The 16,258-nt window shown below is 37.4% G+C and overlaps 1 protein-coding gene and 1 pseudogene across 4 annotated transcripts; one reads left to right on the plus strand and one right to left on the minus strand.

Moving 5' to 3' along the window:
• The first annotated feature begins 1,092 nt into the window (after positions 1-1,092).
• On the plus strand, positions 1,093-4,938 carry LOC116205015 (annotated as a pseudogene).
• Positions 4,939-7,521: 2,583 nt separating this feature from the next.
• Positions 7,522-15,920, minus strand: LOC116202440 (inositol transporter 4). Of its 4 annotated transcripts, XM_031533986.1 has the most exons (8): positions 15,773-15,920; positions 14,939-14,972; positions 10,117-10,275; positions 9,939-10,009; positions 9,507-9,842; positions 9,299-9,406; positions 8,451-9,056; positions 7,764-8,240 (listed from the first exon to the last, which is right to left on the minus strand). In XM_031533986.1, exons 3-8 carry the CDS (start codon positions 10,247-10,249, stop codon positions 7,764-7,766), a joined length of 1,731 nt encoding a protein of 576 aa, XP_031389846.1. In that variant the 5' UTR covers positions 10,250-10,275; positions 14,939-14,972; positions 15,773-15,920. The 4 variants fall into 4 exon arrangements, with proteins under 4 accessions (XP_031389844.1, XP_031389848.1, XP_031389846.1 ...); XM_031533984.1 differs by lacking the exons at positions 14,939-14,972; positions 15,773-15,920 and adding an exon at positions 10,928-11,121 and having other exon boundaries at positions 7,522-8,240; XM_031533987.1 differs by lacking the exon at positions 14,939-14,972.
• Between the last annotated feature and the right edge of the window lie 338 nt (positions 15,921-16,258).

A 16,258-nucleotide genomic window follows, 5' to 3' on the forward strand; every position in this document is an offset into this window, starting at 1 on the left:
ATTATATAATCTATTTTTAATAATAAATTTTCCATCTACTTTCACATCCATATATACATACACATCTATATTCTCATACGTTAATATATTTGTTAACATTTGCAATCATTACACAAAATCAAATTGAGTTGAATTACTAATCCAACTCGAAAACCAATAAGCTAAATAACTTCGGGATTCTCTTACAAATCTGTAAACCTACCTTTCCCATTAACTTAAAGCTTCGAGCTTCTTCTTGAAGATCTTTTCTCTCTTCGGTCAGACAGAGAGCACAATAGATAGGGAGTGGGGGAGAGAGGAGGGAGAAGAGACTGAGCTGAGCAGATTCGGCGAAGAAGAAATAAGAGGAAGGATAGGTTCGGGGAGCCTTCTAGTCGAGCTTCAGCTCTGTTTCGTGACAGAGAATAGTACAACGATATAGAGAGGGAGAGCGAGGGAAATGACTGAGCCGAGCTAAATTCGAAGGGGCTGAAGAAGACTGAGCTTGGGGCTTTGGTTAGTAAGTTGACTCTCTTTACCTTAGACATATTGTTATTCACTGCGATTAGATGCGGATTAGGCCTTGTTGTCCATCTTTGCTCACCTAGGGTTCTGCCTAATGATGTGGTTTTTGTTGTAAGTTATTTTCCTAACTCATACACTAATATTAACTAAGTTTTCGTATAGAGGATTACGTGTTGGAGTTTATTACAGCTGGGATTGGGGTCGGATGATAGAAATAGGTTTTAAGCAAGTGGGTACTATGAAATCAGGCAATTTACTGCTTGGTAAGATTGGGATTGGTCATATTATAATTGAATGAAGTATGTTATGATAGATTGAGGGAACCTTAGTAAGATTGGTTGATAATTTGGATGTTTATATTTGAGTACTACTCTTGGTGTTAGAGATCAATTTAGAGAAGATTGATTATTTGGATGTTTATGTTTGATCCTTCCTTACTATTAAATCTCAGCAGCACTTCCGCCTCCTCGAATTCATTGTCTACTTCATATGTGTTTGAATTTCAATCGTATCTTCCTCGTACAGTCGAGGACTTCTTCACAGCTTTGTGCTGTTTGCGTTCCACGGCACCTCCTCAGCATCGTAAGCTTCCGACATCGTTTTCTGCTGTACAAATTGTCATTCCCCATGTGATAAAATCTTGCTGCTCTTATGAATGCTTAGCAATTTAGAATTTGGTTAATTAGCATTGGGGAGAGATTATGAATGAATTTTCCAAGCGATTATTTGAGTACTGACGGAAATTGGATAACTCTGTGTTAATGTTAACTATAATGCAAGATACTGAAATTGTCGATGATGATGAAGTTTCAGTGACTCTATTGTAAAGCAGTGGATAATGGAAGTTGTTTGGTGCACGGTTCTCAAAAGTAGATGTAATACCTAAGACCAATCATATAGATGAGTCTCCTAATAGTAAATTTGATTTGATAGTATTGTTTACGTGTTCCTTAGCTGAGATTGGGTTAGGATTGCCAAAAGCCTGAATTTGTTTAAGTCTTGGGAGGTTTGATTATACTTTGAGATTTCTGAAAATGGTTGAAATACGAGAAATAATTTCCTAGCAATTGTTCTCTCATGTTATTAGACCTCAAAGATGATTTTCAATTAGTTTTTCGACGAGTTTTACCTTAGTAGAAAGTTGACATGAATTTGAAGAAAGTGCATAAATTTCATTTTTGTTTTTCGATTGGAAAATTGACTTTTAATTCATTTGAAATTTTATTTTTATGACATTTTATTTGAATCCAAATGAGGGTACTTTTTTTTTATATGTAAATATCTTAAGTAAACGGAGTAAAATCAAAATAAAGATAGAGACATTTACTTGAATGACGTTTCTCATGTAAATAAATCTATTTCCTAAGGACCAGCCCGCCATTACGAAATAATTGAGGGACAATTCAGAGTTTTTAAATAACTTTGGGATCCTTTTGTAAATGTGTAAACCTACCTTTCCCTTTAACTTAAAGCTTCGGGCTTCTTCTTGAAGCTCTGTTCTTTATTTGTCCGGACAAAGAGCACAATAAACAAGGAGGGGAGGAGAAAGAGAGAAAGAGAAGGGATTGATCTGAGCGGACTCGGTGAAGAAGAAGAATAAGAAGAAGGATATGTTCGGGGAGCCTTCTAGTTGAGCTTCAGCTCTGTTCCGTGACAGAGAATAATACTGCGATATAGACAGAGAGAGCGGGGGAGACGACTTAGCCGAGCTAAATTCGAAAGGGAAGAAGAAGACTGAGCTTAGGGCTTTTATTAGTAAGTTGATTCTCCTTACCTTAGACATACTATTATTCACTACGATTTGATGCGGATTAGGTTTTGTTGTCCATCTCCGCTCACCTAGTGTTCTACCCAATGATGTGGTTTTTATTGTAAGTTATTTTCCTAGCTCATACACTAGTATTTACTAAGTTTTCGTATAAAGGATTGTGTGTTCGAGTTTATTGCAGCTGAGGTTGGGGTTGGATGATAGAATTAGGCTTTAAGTAAGTGGGTTCTATGAAATCTGGTAATCTGCAGCTTGGTAAGATCGGGATTGGTCTTATTATAATGGATGAAGTATGTTATGATAGATTGAGAAAACCTTAGTAAGATTGGTTGATAATTTGGATATTTATATTTGAGTACTGCTCTTGGTGTTAGAGATCAATTTAGAGGAGATTGCTTCAGCTTTATAGTGTAATGGAAGATTTGAGTTTATATGCTAGTTTACATTGATGATTCCAATTGATTTGTTTGCTTAAGTGCAAGCTTTGTCTTTGATGGTTGGATGCTGTTTGGAAATGATTGATTGACAAGGTCCATCATGTTGTTTTGGTGAAGTTGATATTTGATGGTTAAGACACACACACACACATAAATAGGCCTCTTATGAGAGGTAAATTCCCTCATAGGAAAATTCCCCATAAGGGATGAATGAAATGTCCCCAATATGGGAGCTATATAAAAGGTAACATAGGGAATGAAATGAACCATTGGCCAGTGGGTAAATGTGACCCACCTGTGTACATTAGTGGGAATGATTGTAAGGTATATGTGCTCATGTATATGATCATCATATAGCTTTGTATTAATTTAATCACACCATTGACATGAAAGCAATATGTATCGAGGATCACAGACACACACACACACACACAAATAGGCCTCTTATGAGAGGTAAATTCCCTCATAAGAAAATTCCCCATAAGGGATGCATGAAATGTCCCCAATATGGGAGCTATATAAAGGGTAACATAGGGAATGAAATGAACCATTGGCCAGTGGGTAAATGTGACCCACCTGTGTACATTAGTGGGAATGATTGTAAGGTATATGTGCTCATGTATATGATCATCATGTAGCTTTGTATTAATTTAATCACACCATTGACATGAAAGCAATATGTATCGAGGATCTATGGATCCTGAGCCATGGAATAGATTGCTTTATTGTTATGATAAGTGTTCTGGACTAATCGACATATGGTTCTCGATTAATTGATGCTAGATATTGAAATGCAAGTGGTAAGTATCAGAGTGCTCAACTTCTGACTTATGAAAAGCAATTATTTCCATTGTTTTGATGGTTGTCAACTGCGGTTTTAGTCTTCATCTACTATGTGTGGATATCACATGCCTAGGCTACGGATTTTCAGCTTACTAAGCTTTAAGCTCACTCTTCAATTTCAATATTTCAGGTTAGTACAAGTTCAAGGATTTGGGATCAAGTTTCTAGATGACTTCTAGAAAGAAGGCAGGTTCATACGTATAGCGAGTTCGAGCTTGTAATATGATTGTTTGAAAGTATAGTACTAAGATTTTGTGCAAAGTATAGTTGCTATGAACGATCAAGGATATTGTATAAAATATCTTCATTTTAATATAGATTTGAATAAAATGGTCTATTATTTCCAAAAGGTTTTGCATGCTTTCGCAATTTTAATTGATCGACCGGTACTTGTCATGATCTGAGATCAGGTTAAGGCTCGATTTCGGGTCGTGACAGTAGATGAGTGACCAAATTTTTGATCTATCAGGTGGCAGGTGTGGGAAGATGTTAGTACAAGGTAACAATTGATTTAGGTTACAAAAAGATGTTTGGGGCGGTATTTCCAAACCGAAGCAGTGGACATCTCCATGTTAGCCCAGATCGACACCTTTCACTGGATCCTTGATATGAACACTTTCGTTGGTAAGTCAACAATGATGCTATTAACAACCCGAACCAAAGAGTGCCCTTGTGTATGTGTGTATGTCTGGCTTTAGTTAGTTCGTTAACATCCTGGAGTGTAATTTTTGTGGGTGAGGCATACGATCAAGTTTGCGAAGTCTGCATATTCCTCTTGAGTAACTTCACTTTGCCGCCCGACAAGGCTCTCGCAGTCTACATCCAATCCCTCGAGTCTCCCTTCATGTTATGCAAGGCCATCACTTTGGCCTGGCCTTCAGCCATTCTCTCCCTGCCTTGGCCTAAACCAAGAGGGTAGCTGCAACTCACAGCGGCTGATTCTTTCCTGCCTTTGGCCAAGATTGGGGTCTCGGTCGAGAACTTGGTGTTTCTCCTTTCCCTCGATGTTGCAGCTGACAAGAAGATCGAGAGGTTGGCTATGATGGTCAGAGGGAACTCGTTCAACTTCATGCAGTCGTTTTGCAGGGTCGATGGGAGCAAGCTCATCGTGCAATGGATATACAGGATCGGTGGTTTAAGAAGTTCTAAGATCGAGTGAAGCGCGAGCCTAAATACTTAAAAAGGATTCACATTGTAGCTGAACTGTGCCTTGATCTCCATGTTGAGCGTGTGTGTACTTATCTTGTATTGGTTTATAAAGTTTTGAAATTTTGTAGAGGCTGGAATGTTTGTGTGGAGATGTGCAACTAAACATAACTTAGTTTGGTATGCAGGATCGGGTCAAAGCATGGATCTTTTGGTTGATCCAATAATTAATCGTCCATCGTCAATGCTATTCTTTGCTCTTAATTGATTTTCACATCAACAATTTAATTCACTTGGCGTCCATGGAACCTAACCTAATGAACGTAAGGGGATGGCATGGCGACTTTTTTTTTTTCATGACCATTTCTTTTGATAAGGAGAAACAAATTAAAACTGGACATTCTTTTTATCATTGTGATAATAAATTTAAAAAGGGTTAATCATCTAGAAAAAAATGACATTTGCACTTTTTCTTAAATATAACACGACTTTTGAAAAATAGCACATCCTTTTCATTTTTTTCTAAATATAGTACGACCTTTGGAATTTGGCACAAAAAAACACGACATTTGCACCTTTTTTTCTAAATATAGCATGATATTTAAAAAATAGTACATAAATGTACGACCTTCAAATACAATCTTCTTTTTTTAACGTGTTATAATCATAACTAAACCTGAAGGTCGTGCCTTCCTGTTATATTCTTTAAAATACGTGCTATATTTAAGAAAAACTACAAAGGTAATGTCTTTTTGTGCGATTCTTCAAAGGCCGTGTTATATGTAGGAAAAATTACCAAGGCCTTGCATTTCTATGCTATTTTCAAACAATCGTGATTTTTTAGGTGATTAACCCATTTAAAAATTATATTGAGATCTATTTTTGATATAATATCTTTTTACTATGATATATATTTAAATATATGGAGTTGGAATTTTGAATAACATGTCTTTTTTTTTTTGCTGAATGTATAATATGTGGAGTTGAACATCTTTTTACTATAATATGTCATTAATTATGCCGAGACGAACATGTCAAAGAGTAATACCATTTGTTAGAGGCCTTCCGTTCTTTGAGAAAAATGGCAATTTCGTCCATGAGTTATGCAAGTTGCATCAATCGGGTCCTTGAGAAAAAAATTATATCAATTTGGTTGCTGGTTACATTAATTTGGTCCATGGTCACATCAATTTCGTTACCGGTCACATCAATTTCGTCTTTAATCATATCAAATTGGTCATTGGTAACATCAAATTAGTCCTTAGTCACATCAAAATGGTCCTTAATCACATCAAATTGATCCCTGGGTTACATCAAATTGGTCCCTCCGTGAAAGTCATCGTTAATCTTGAACGAAAAACCATGTTCACATCAATTTGCTCCTCCCGCTTCACTGCTCATCCTCTCTCTAAAATTTAAATTTTCATGTATTTATTTAAAATAAATAAAATATATTTTTTTAATATCATTCTATCTCATCTCTCTTGTATCTCTCTCTTCTCGTTCTTTCTCTCTCTGTCATGTTCACTCTCTGCTCTCGTTATTTCTTTTCTCGTTCTTGCATTGGACATGCATAAAAATCAAAACAGTTTTTGCTCTCGAAGAGGAAGGAGGAGAGGGAAAGGGAACTCGAGAGAGCAAAGAGGAAGAAAACCACCTATAATCATTGTGTTGTACAAAGAGAAAGCTCGAGAGGCCATTAATGGTGACTTTTACCTCAGCCACTTTTGGTCCAAGAAAACCTATATGGCTAGATTCCTCTATCTATAAGGAAGCTATAGGATTTTACGGTTCGTGATTTCATTAAACGGTTTGTAAGATATTGTTGTTTGAAATTTTATTATTTCGTGATAAAAACTAAATTTCGAAACAAGTTTTTAATTTCGTTTCTTTACTTTTTTACTCAACTCTTGTTTACGAATTGTAATTTATTATATTAGCATTGCATAGAAACTAGTAGCTCATCCATCGGAGGTCCAAGCATAGAGAACGAACAATTTGAAAGTGGTTGTTCGACCACCACTTAAAATAGAGAGAGGAGGGGACGAGGGAGAGTTGTAAGAAAAAGGACCAAAATGATGTCACAAAAAACGACCAAAAGAACATTTTTTATAATTGGATCATTTCAGCACAGTTAAAATAAGAACAACATTCGAGACCAAATTGATGTGATGAATGACCGATTTGATGTGACTAATGATCAAACTGATATGCTCATGGATGAAATTGATGTGATCAGGAACGAAATTGATGTGACTAGAAATGAAATTGATGTGATTATGGACCAAATTGATGTGATATTTTTCTCAGGAATCGATGGATGTAATTCGCGAAATTCAGGGACGAAATTGCCATTTTACTCTCCTTTCTTCGCATAATTTTTTTTCTATAAGGATTAGTATCTTATGTCATGTGGAGAAGCTGATTTTTAATTGTAAACATTTCGATGAGTATCCTATACTATATATATATGCATGTATGTATATGTTTTATGCCAGCCAGTACTAAGTTTCAGAAGCAAGAGTGTGGCAGTACCGTTCTAGATTTTGGTCTTTGATTTCTGTACAGCTTTCAGCCTTTTGTGGAATAATGGCTTTATAGACATTTACAAGCAAGAGTACTATTAACAGGCTGCATATTGCTTTCCATCTCAAGTTTCTCTCTTTCTGACTTTTTGCAGTCCTTTGGGGTCTGTCCATTGGTGTCCGTTTGGTCAACTGGCAAGGCTTACTTCATATTTTCCGTATAGTCCGATTTTGATCTTTTCCTTTGAATAAGTGCAATCTTGAAAACATTTGATCTTGTAACGACATCATCATCACCTATCCCAAAAAGAATATATATACATATATATATATATATATATACACGCACACTAGGTTTCCGTTCCAGAAAGTTTGCCGTTAAGAGTTTGTTAAAAAAAAATTGTACCGGAAAGCCGAAAATGGACAAGCTTAAGCAGCTCTCCGGCAGTTATTCTATGCAGCCAAGAAACAAATCAAACTCGAAGGACAAAACAATCCATTTACCAGTTGGGTCCCTTTGATTAAAATAGCAATAGACTATCAAGCAGCATTTACACCCTTGGCGTTTTTCTTCCCCCTGAAAAGTTTGGGCTTGTACCCTTCTTGCAGCACCTTCTCGACCTCCTCGATCTGAAGACCCTTTGTCTCTGGCACCAGGAAGTAGATCGCGATGAGCCCAAGGAGCGAGAAGCCAGCGAATAGGAGGAAGGTGCCCGCAGAGCCCAGAGCCTCTGTTAGGGTGAGGAAGGTCTCGCTCACGATCAGGTTCGAGCACCAGTTGGAGACTGCAGCGATCCCTCCCCCGGTTCCTCTGTATCTGAGAGGGTAAATCTCCGAGTTGACAATCCACGGCGCAGTCCCCATACCAGGAGAATATGAGACGATGTAGAGGCCAAGGAGGACCACTGCGAGGAATCCAAACTTGCTGGGGCACCCATTCTCAAAGTATGTCCGGTGCTCCCCTCTGCACATGGACCTTATGTCCTTTGACGAAGCGAGGCAAGCTCCCGGTTGGTACTGAATGTAAAAGTAACAGCAAAGAATTAACCTCAGGAAAATTATGGAAGATAACGAAAAGTTCAATTTGCTGCTACTGCCTGAGACAAGTTCACAACTTCCTTCAGAATGGGACGTTTTTCTAATATGAACAAAATTCCTTGCGAAAAGGTACCCACCATACAATTAGATCTACTCTTCATAGACAAACAATCAAGAATAAACTTCTACCTCACTTGCTCCATTGGCGCAGAATGAACACTTTGCCTCTAAGCATGACATGCAGTTCCATGACGATGCATCCACAGCAGTTGCATAAGCTGAGCAGGTAGAGTTGCCTCCAAAGTGGAGAGACTCGACATTACTGATCTTAGGGGCATGCTCGGAAGCCTGCCAGAACACGCCTGATAAGACCACAAGGCAGGTGATAATCCCAAACATTGATATGATCATGAGCCTCCTCCTCCCAAATCGATCCACGAAGCACATGCTCACAATGGACCCAATGGCGTTGAGGCCTGAGGTGATGAGGGAGAGGGCCAGTGCTGTCTTGTTGGATGCAAAGCCGGCAAACTGGACTATTGTTGGGCTGTAGTACATGACGGTGTTGATGCCCACAAACTGCTGGGCCACCTGTACTGCGATACCCGCGTAGAGTGCCCTGCGCACCATTGGGTTGCTGAATGCCCCCTTCACCTTTGCAACCATGCTTTCCCCAACAGCACTCTCATCGGCCTTCTCAGCTTCAACCGACTCTTCCAGGGCCCTCATCTCTTCCTCTACCTCGTGTGGTGGGTAGATTTTCTCCAAGATTGCCCTTGCTTCCTCTTTCCTATCCTGTTTATATGGCACCACAAAATATGTCGGAATAAAGCTTCTGATAAAAATACTTAGTGGATTCAACGTTTCAAAGCAGAAGTACGGGTGTATGTCATTCAGTTTTGTATTAAATCAAACTTGAGCTGTCAGTAAAACCACTATTCAGATCAGATCTCCACGTTGAAAAATTTCCGGATCAATATATAGCTAGCAAAGTAGGAAGTGATCCAGAGAAGAGAAAGTTCGTGTTTTAGAATAACCTTTCTATAGAGCCACCGAGGAGACTCGGGGAGAAATATCATTAGAACGAACTGAATCAAGGCAGGAAGCCCTGCTACCCCAAGCATCCAACGCCAAGTGCCTTTCACCTGCCATTCCAGAAAAAGAGCAAGCATCCATCAACATTAGAGCACCATAAAATCCCTAATGGACAGATACGAGGGAAAGTGTTGAAATTCTGGTAATTACATGAACGAAGGCAAGATTGATAAGGTAAGACAAGAACTGTCCTCCTGTGATGAGGAATCCATTCGTGCTGACAAGAGCACCACGGATCCTCGCAGGAGAAGCCTCTGAGATATAGAGAGGTGCAGTCATCGAGGCCATCCCGACACCTAAGCCGACAAGTATTCTCCCGACGATGATCACCCATGGTGCTGGGGCAATTGCCATGACTATAGCGCCAATGAAGAAAACTACATCGGCTGACAAGATTGACATTTTCCGCCCAAACCTGTCGTTCATCCACCCTCCAACTCCAGCTCCGATGATGGCTCCCGCAACTGCCATACTCACAATAGTTTCCTAAAGTTGAAAGAGGCAAGGGAAATAAGGGGGTATTAAGTTGATCGATGGATGACTTCAATGATTACTGCTGTTATATGAGAAAAGATTAATCACCTGTAGCCATGTCTTCTTATCAACCTGTTGGAAGTCCTCCCGAATGTACAGTAGTGCACCGGAGATAACACCTGCAACAAGTATGCTCGTTTACAGAGACGAACAAATCGATTTATCTTCTTCCTAGAGAGAGCTTGTAAGATCGCAATACTATTGAATAAGAAAAGGGTTCAGGCACCTGTATCGTATCCGAAGAGTAGCCCTCCGATCCCAGCAGAGAGGGCGAGTCTCATGATGTATGGCGTCTTCCAAGTCGTCCGCCAACATTCTGTGAACTCCGTCTTATCGGCTTTTGAATGACCCCCCTCCATTGTGCCCAATACAAGGTGTCCGAATCCTGAAACCAAATCCAATTCATGGACCAAAAACGTTACCCCAACATGCTAAAATGATATCAAATGATACGGCACCCAAACATCACCGAGACGAAAAAAAAAAAAAAAACAGAGAAAAAACACCGGACACCCTTAATTTGTACGAAAAGGCTGTCCAAAATCAAATCCCGTATCATTGCCAAAGCCATTCATATCGAATTGACATCCCAAATTACACATGCGCATTTATCAGAGGTTCATAATTTCGCTTCCTCTTCCCCGCACATCACATTAATCATAAAAGGATGACAATCCTCTGCAGAGACCAAGAAATCAGCACATTCATGAGATTTGAGAATCTTCTAACCCAAACCAAAATAAAAAAGAAACTACCAACCCCCCCAAAGAAAAAAAGGAAAATAATGAATGAAATTTGAGGAATGCCCAGAATCTGAAACCTTATGGGGATGCTGCAAAGAGAGCAGAGGACTCAATTTGGGCCAAAAAGCATGCAAACGAACGAGGAAACGGAGGAAAAGTCCGAATGATGTAAACAATGCTGGCTAAGGATCATCAAGAGGCACTCTTTTTGTGTCTAAAATCGTCGCATGAATAACTGAACTAAAACAATCCTCAAAGAATTATGCGGGGCTGACGAAATAACGAAATTCACACCTGGATGGCTCTTTCTCTAAGGATTCTTCTCCCCTTCGAATTTCGCTTCAATGGGTGTCTGTGGAGTATATATGAGAAAGAGGGAGGGAGGGAGAGAGAGAGAGAGAGAGCGAGCGAGAGAGAGGGAGAGACGTCAGACAGAGCCTAATATGAGCTTAGTGTTGTGTTTATATAGAGAGCAAGAGGGCTGAAGGACTGACGACGATAATGACTGAGATTTCCTAGGACTACCCAAACGAGCAAAATTTGCTGTTATGGATATATATAAGCAGAAAAAGATAATAGGAAGCAAAATTTAAGTTTAAAATGTTTATGGATACGGAACAGGAAAATTAATAATATTCGAAAGGGGCAGAAAAAAAGCTTCAAATTATATATACTTTTTTTAAAAATACATATTTTTTCAAATAATATACAATTTTTTTTATCAACAAGCCTCAAATTCTTAGGATATAAGATTTATAATCTGCAAATTTGAACTTTAGAGTAAAAAAAAATATGGGTCGGGCCCACAACCGTGTCTAGGCACGGCTGACTCCCACGGCCCCGTTAGTTGGATTTGGTTGGATATTCTATGAATCCATATCCCCAAAAGATTCCTATAGATAATATAGCATAAGTTAGACTCGGTATCATATATCGATTATTAATTATGACGACCTATAAAAGTTGAAGAGAGAGTCCATCTTGATAATGCAAATCAACATTTAAAATCTTTTCGAAAGATAAAGATTTCTTGTATTCACGAATAGATCTTGAAAATTAATATTTTTCAAAATTTACATAAGATCTTGAGAATCAAGCAATTGTTTGATACACATCGAATTGTATCTATAAATATTCATAGAATCTGCGGAAATATAGTGTCTAGTCATAATATTAGTATTTCTTAGGACTAGTGGCTAATATACTTTATTTTTTGACAAAGATTTGGGCCCTAAATTGAAAAGACAATTAATGATGTTGCTGATTGACGTCGAGGTGTTCGCCAACATCGATAACCTATAGATGGGCTACATAGTAGTTGTGAATTTGAAAGGAAAGATGTTTCACAATTTTAATTTTTACCATATAAAGGGAACAACTTATCCGATCCTGAGACGAAACTGATCCAGTTAAATATGGTCAACTAGAAAATGTAACATAATCGACTGCAGTTTGCTCTAATTGACTACATTTATTTTGCAGTCGACTATATTCAACTAAGCCGGAACTGCTCGAAGACAAGATTAATTTCCTATAAATGAACTCTTTATTAAGGCCGACAGTATTTGACACTACACGATAATACGATATGAATACGAGACGGAGTTAAGTGATTTTGGATTAAGGCTAAATGTGTGTCTAAACATGTCAAATCCGTTTAGACACGTAAATAATCATGTTTAAACGGGTTCAACCCTTGTAATCGGTTTAGACACAGTTATACCCGTTTATATTATGTGTTGTCGTGTTAATAAATTTGTTTCACATATTATATTGAAGAAAATACACTAAAATCATCTAAATTTGTTTATATAAATCATCCGTTTATGATTTTTTATCATGTCAATCGGGTAGTAAAATGTAATTAAAGTTAATATTGTATCATGTAGGTATAATATGTACCTAAAGGTAATAGTATCATATCGTATAGATAAGTATATATACACATTTAGACACGCTTAGTTAAACGGATTAGAAGTATCGTATCCGTGTCAACCCGTAATTAAACGTGTCATGTTCGTGTCTGAAAATCTTGACACATTTATTAAATATATCGTGTTTGGATTTAGAGCTTTTTGACATGAACCCAACCCGTTTAAACACGATACGATACATATTGCCGCCCCTGCTCTTTGTCAGGCTGAGAAAGATAAATTTTCATCCCGGTGTGCCTTTTCAAGTGGGAACATGAATTACTTTTGGAAGTGTCTAAATTTGCACCCCGGGGTGCCTTTTATCCTCATCCTGACCTATTTTTCACGGGTAACAATTAATGAGGCTGCTAATTAACAAATTAATCGATGCAGAGGTAGCAAAGATTTGCCATCTTTGGTCTCATGCTGTCACTAAATTGAAGCACATGCTCGAGACAACATATATATGTCAACGAAGTTACCAGCTTCCGTAACTAACCTTTTCATCGATAGATGTTCTTATACAGGAAAGGAAGAATCCTCATGAAATGAAAGGATACTTAAGTTTTACTTTTCAAATATATAACAAAATAAATTTATCAAATATTACCCAAAAAAGAAAAAATAAATTTACCAAAGGAAGAGTCTTTCATTGTCGGTGTGAACCTCGATATCCGAAAACTCAATTGGACTCCGACTAATCCAGTCGAATCGGGTTGGCCCACGAAGGGGCAAAACTCTCACAGCGTTAATTTTCTGTATTCATAAGGACTCGAACCCAAGACTTTACCTAAGCGGAACAAACGCCGAATCTCTTGAACTAACCTACGTTTAAGCAACATGGGTTGAACCGCTTAACCAACATACCTTACATGGGTTGGTTCAAGCGATTTGACATTTGTTCCGCTTAAGTAAGGTCTCGAGTTCGAGTCCTTATGAATGCAGAAAATCAATGCTGGGAGAACTTCACCTCTTAGTGGGCTGACATGGTTTGACTGGATTAGGGGGGGTCCGATTGGACTTCTAGATAACAGAGATCACGCCGAGGAGTCCTTCATTTGATATCTAAGCAATGAGTCATCGCCAAAAGTCGTGATGGATTGTGAAATTAGGACTCAAAATCGCACATTAATTTGGAAACTAAATATATAGAGAGTGGACAAGTATCAAGGAGAATTCCTAATCAAAGGAACTGGTCAGACCATATTCTAGCTATGTAGATTTGTTGAGTTTTATACGACAATAAGGACAGTGTATGCACGGTACTGCTAGGGATTTTCACGGGCTTTTGTAAACTGGCTTTGATCCTTCTAAGACCCTAATGAGTGGCTAAAGGGTTTTGCCCGTTGGATCGTGGAAAAGGTTTATGACTTTTTTCGTTAAAACCCTCTAGGGTTTGGAAAGGGTTCGGTATTTTACATCAAAATCCGTCCCAAACCCATTATGGTTGAGATTACTAAAATTCCCCTATTGATTTGCTAATTTTACGAAATAACCTTTAATTAAGTTGAAAATTAATAAAATATTCCATGCATTTGTAGTGGAATGTATGGTGTATTCAATGCGTCAAAAAAAGATGTCAATGAAGATGTGGAACTTGCGGAGAATTGAGGAGTTTCGTGTGCTTAAATCAGTTTAGTTCTTTTAATTAATTGAATTGCTCTAACTTATTATGGGTTGTGTTGTAGAAACTCAATGTGATGAAATTCTTTTGAAATTAATGTTATCTTAATCGATGTTTTTATTTCTAAAAGTCATGTAATTAAATGTTTTTTTTTTGGTTGTCGCTGCTATTCAAGTTTCTTTATAGTGGCTAAGAATGCATTAATGGGTAAAAGAAGGGTTCCTGTTGGGAACCCATTCATTTAGTGGGAAGGATTGGAGAATTTTTTTCTAAATTTTTAACGGGTTTAGAAAGAGTTTAAAGGTGAACTCTTTCTAAAAGATTTGAATTTGGAAAGGATTCAGTCGTCCCAAACTCTGGCCATGAACATTCCTTGGTATTGCAGGGATACGATATCAAATCCATAATTCGCTACAAAGATGTTTAGTTAAGAAATTAATGTTTTTATATATACGTATTTTCTCGTTACACTTTATTTTTAGCCTCATCATTCTTCTTGTGCATACGGAAACAAATGAAAGGAAAAATCAAATTTATGAGCAGTGGACAAGTTCACAAACAATCAAATTCTTAAATTTGATTACGATAACTGCTTTTTTCTGTAAATCAATTTTCTTAATTTTTTTTTTACTTTGCATCTTCAACTTCTGTATCTCATACCTAACTGTCATCATCAATACACCGAATCATGAATATAATTCACAAATTTGGCCCCGAAATAAAATAATATAATTCACAAATTAAAGCCTTTAAGTTTGGAGGAAGTACCTCAAAGGAGGCCAAAAACAAAAATTGATTGTGACTGCAAAAAAGAGAGATGAACGATAAGGACATACATAAACAAGTAGGAAAAGTTTAGAGGAACTTTAGAAATAAAAATTAAGAAAACAAAAGAAAACGAAAAAAATAAAAGGAGGTGACAACACGTCTCACGACGGTATGCACACGGACGACTTTTCATTTATATGTATATATACTAGTAGTTTTGCCCAGCGCAATGCCACATGAAAAAAAAAAGAAAAAAAAAGAAGAATTTACAAGATATATTAGAAGATGTAAAATTAATAAATTATTATATCGTTATTTTGTTTATTTTCCACAAAATATACTTTCGAAAAAAATGTACGATATGAATATGCAATTCAGATAGTTGTAGAGGTTTTATACGACTTGAGAAATCGATGTTACATATGTTTTAATAGAATCTTTACTTATCTTTTTTCGTTCGAACCTTTTAGATGAAAGGGAATGATCTAACTTTCGCTCATTCCCCACCATGCTTAATTAGCTTTTCTTTGGTCATTTTCCAAGTTTGCAAATTTTCCACAGTGGCGGCTATCTCTCCTTAAAGCTTTCATATTCTAAAGCAAAATGGCATCTTCTCCTTTTATTAACTTTGTATTCTATCAGACCCTTCTTCCACAATGATGTTTTGTTTTCATTTATTTGTTTTCTACTTCTCCTCATGGGTTCTAAGCTACTTTTCATGCTTTCTCGCTATCAAATCAAGAAAGAGTACAATATTTCAAATTACGAAAGGGTATTGCTAATGCTCTCAATCTCAACACAAAAACGAAATGAAAGCAAATAGGAAGTACGAACCAATTCAAGGCCGTAATTAGGATTTGCTCTCTTCAGCTCTGAGGTTGTCTTTTATCTCCTCGGTGCACCCCGGTACCCCTTTCCTGCTTTGTTCTTCGATGACAGATGAAGATACACCCGCAGGAAATGGGGATTTCTTCAATGTCTTTTGCAATAGAGTCACATTAATCGGGCCGACTTTGCCCTTGTGTCTTTCTGTTATTTAAATTGAAAATCTTGAAGGGATGTATTCCTTAATTAGGTAGCTAGAATCCTTAATATTTGCCTAAATTAAATAATATCCACTCATTTTGGTTTACTTTTTTGCAATTTTTTTGCTCTATCTTCTAACACTTAGATAAGACGGGATCGTTGTCTTTTTTGCTCATTTTCAATTTGTTGGGGGTGTTGATTACAACAAACCTATTATCTAAGAATTGGCTGTTTTGGTTATATTTTAACCCTTTTGTTCATTTGACTCTTATCTTTCTTTTTTCTTCTCCTTTT

The sequence above is a fragment of the Punica granatum genome, chromosome 4, assembly GCF_007655135.1.
Source record: "Punica granatum isolate Tunisia-2019 chromosome 4, ASM765513v2, whole genome shotgun sequence".
NCBI lineage: Eukaryota > Viridiplantae > Streptophyta > Magnoliopsida > Myrtales > Lythraceae > Punica > Punica granatum.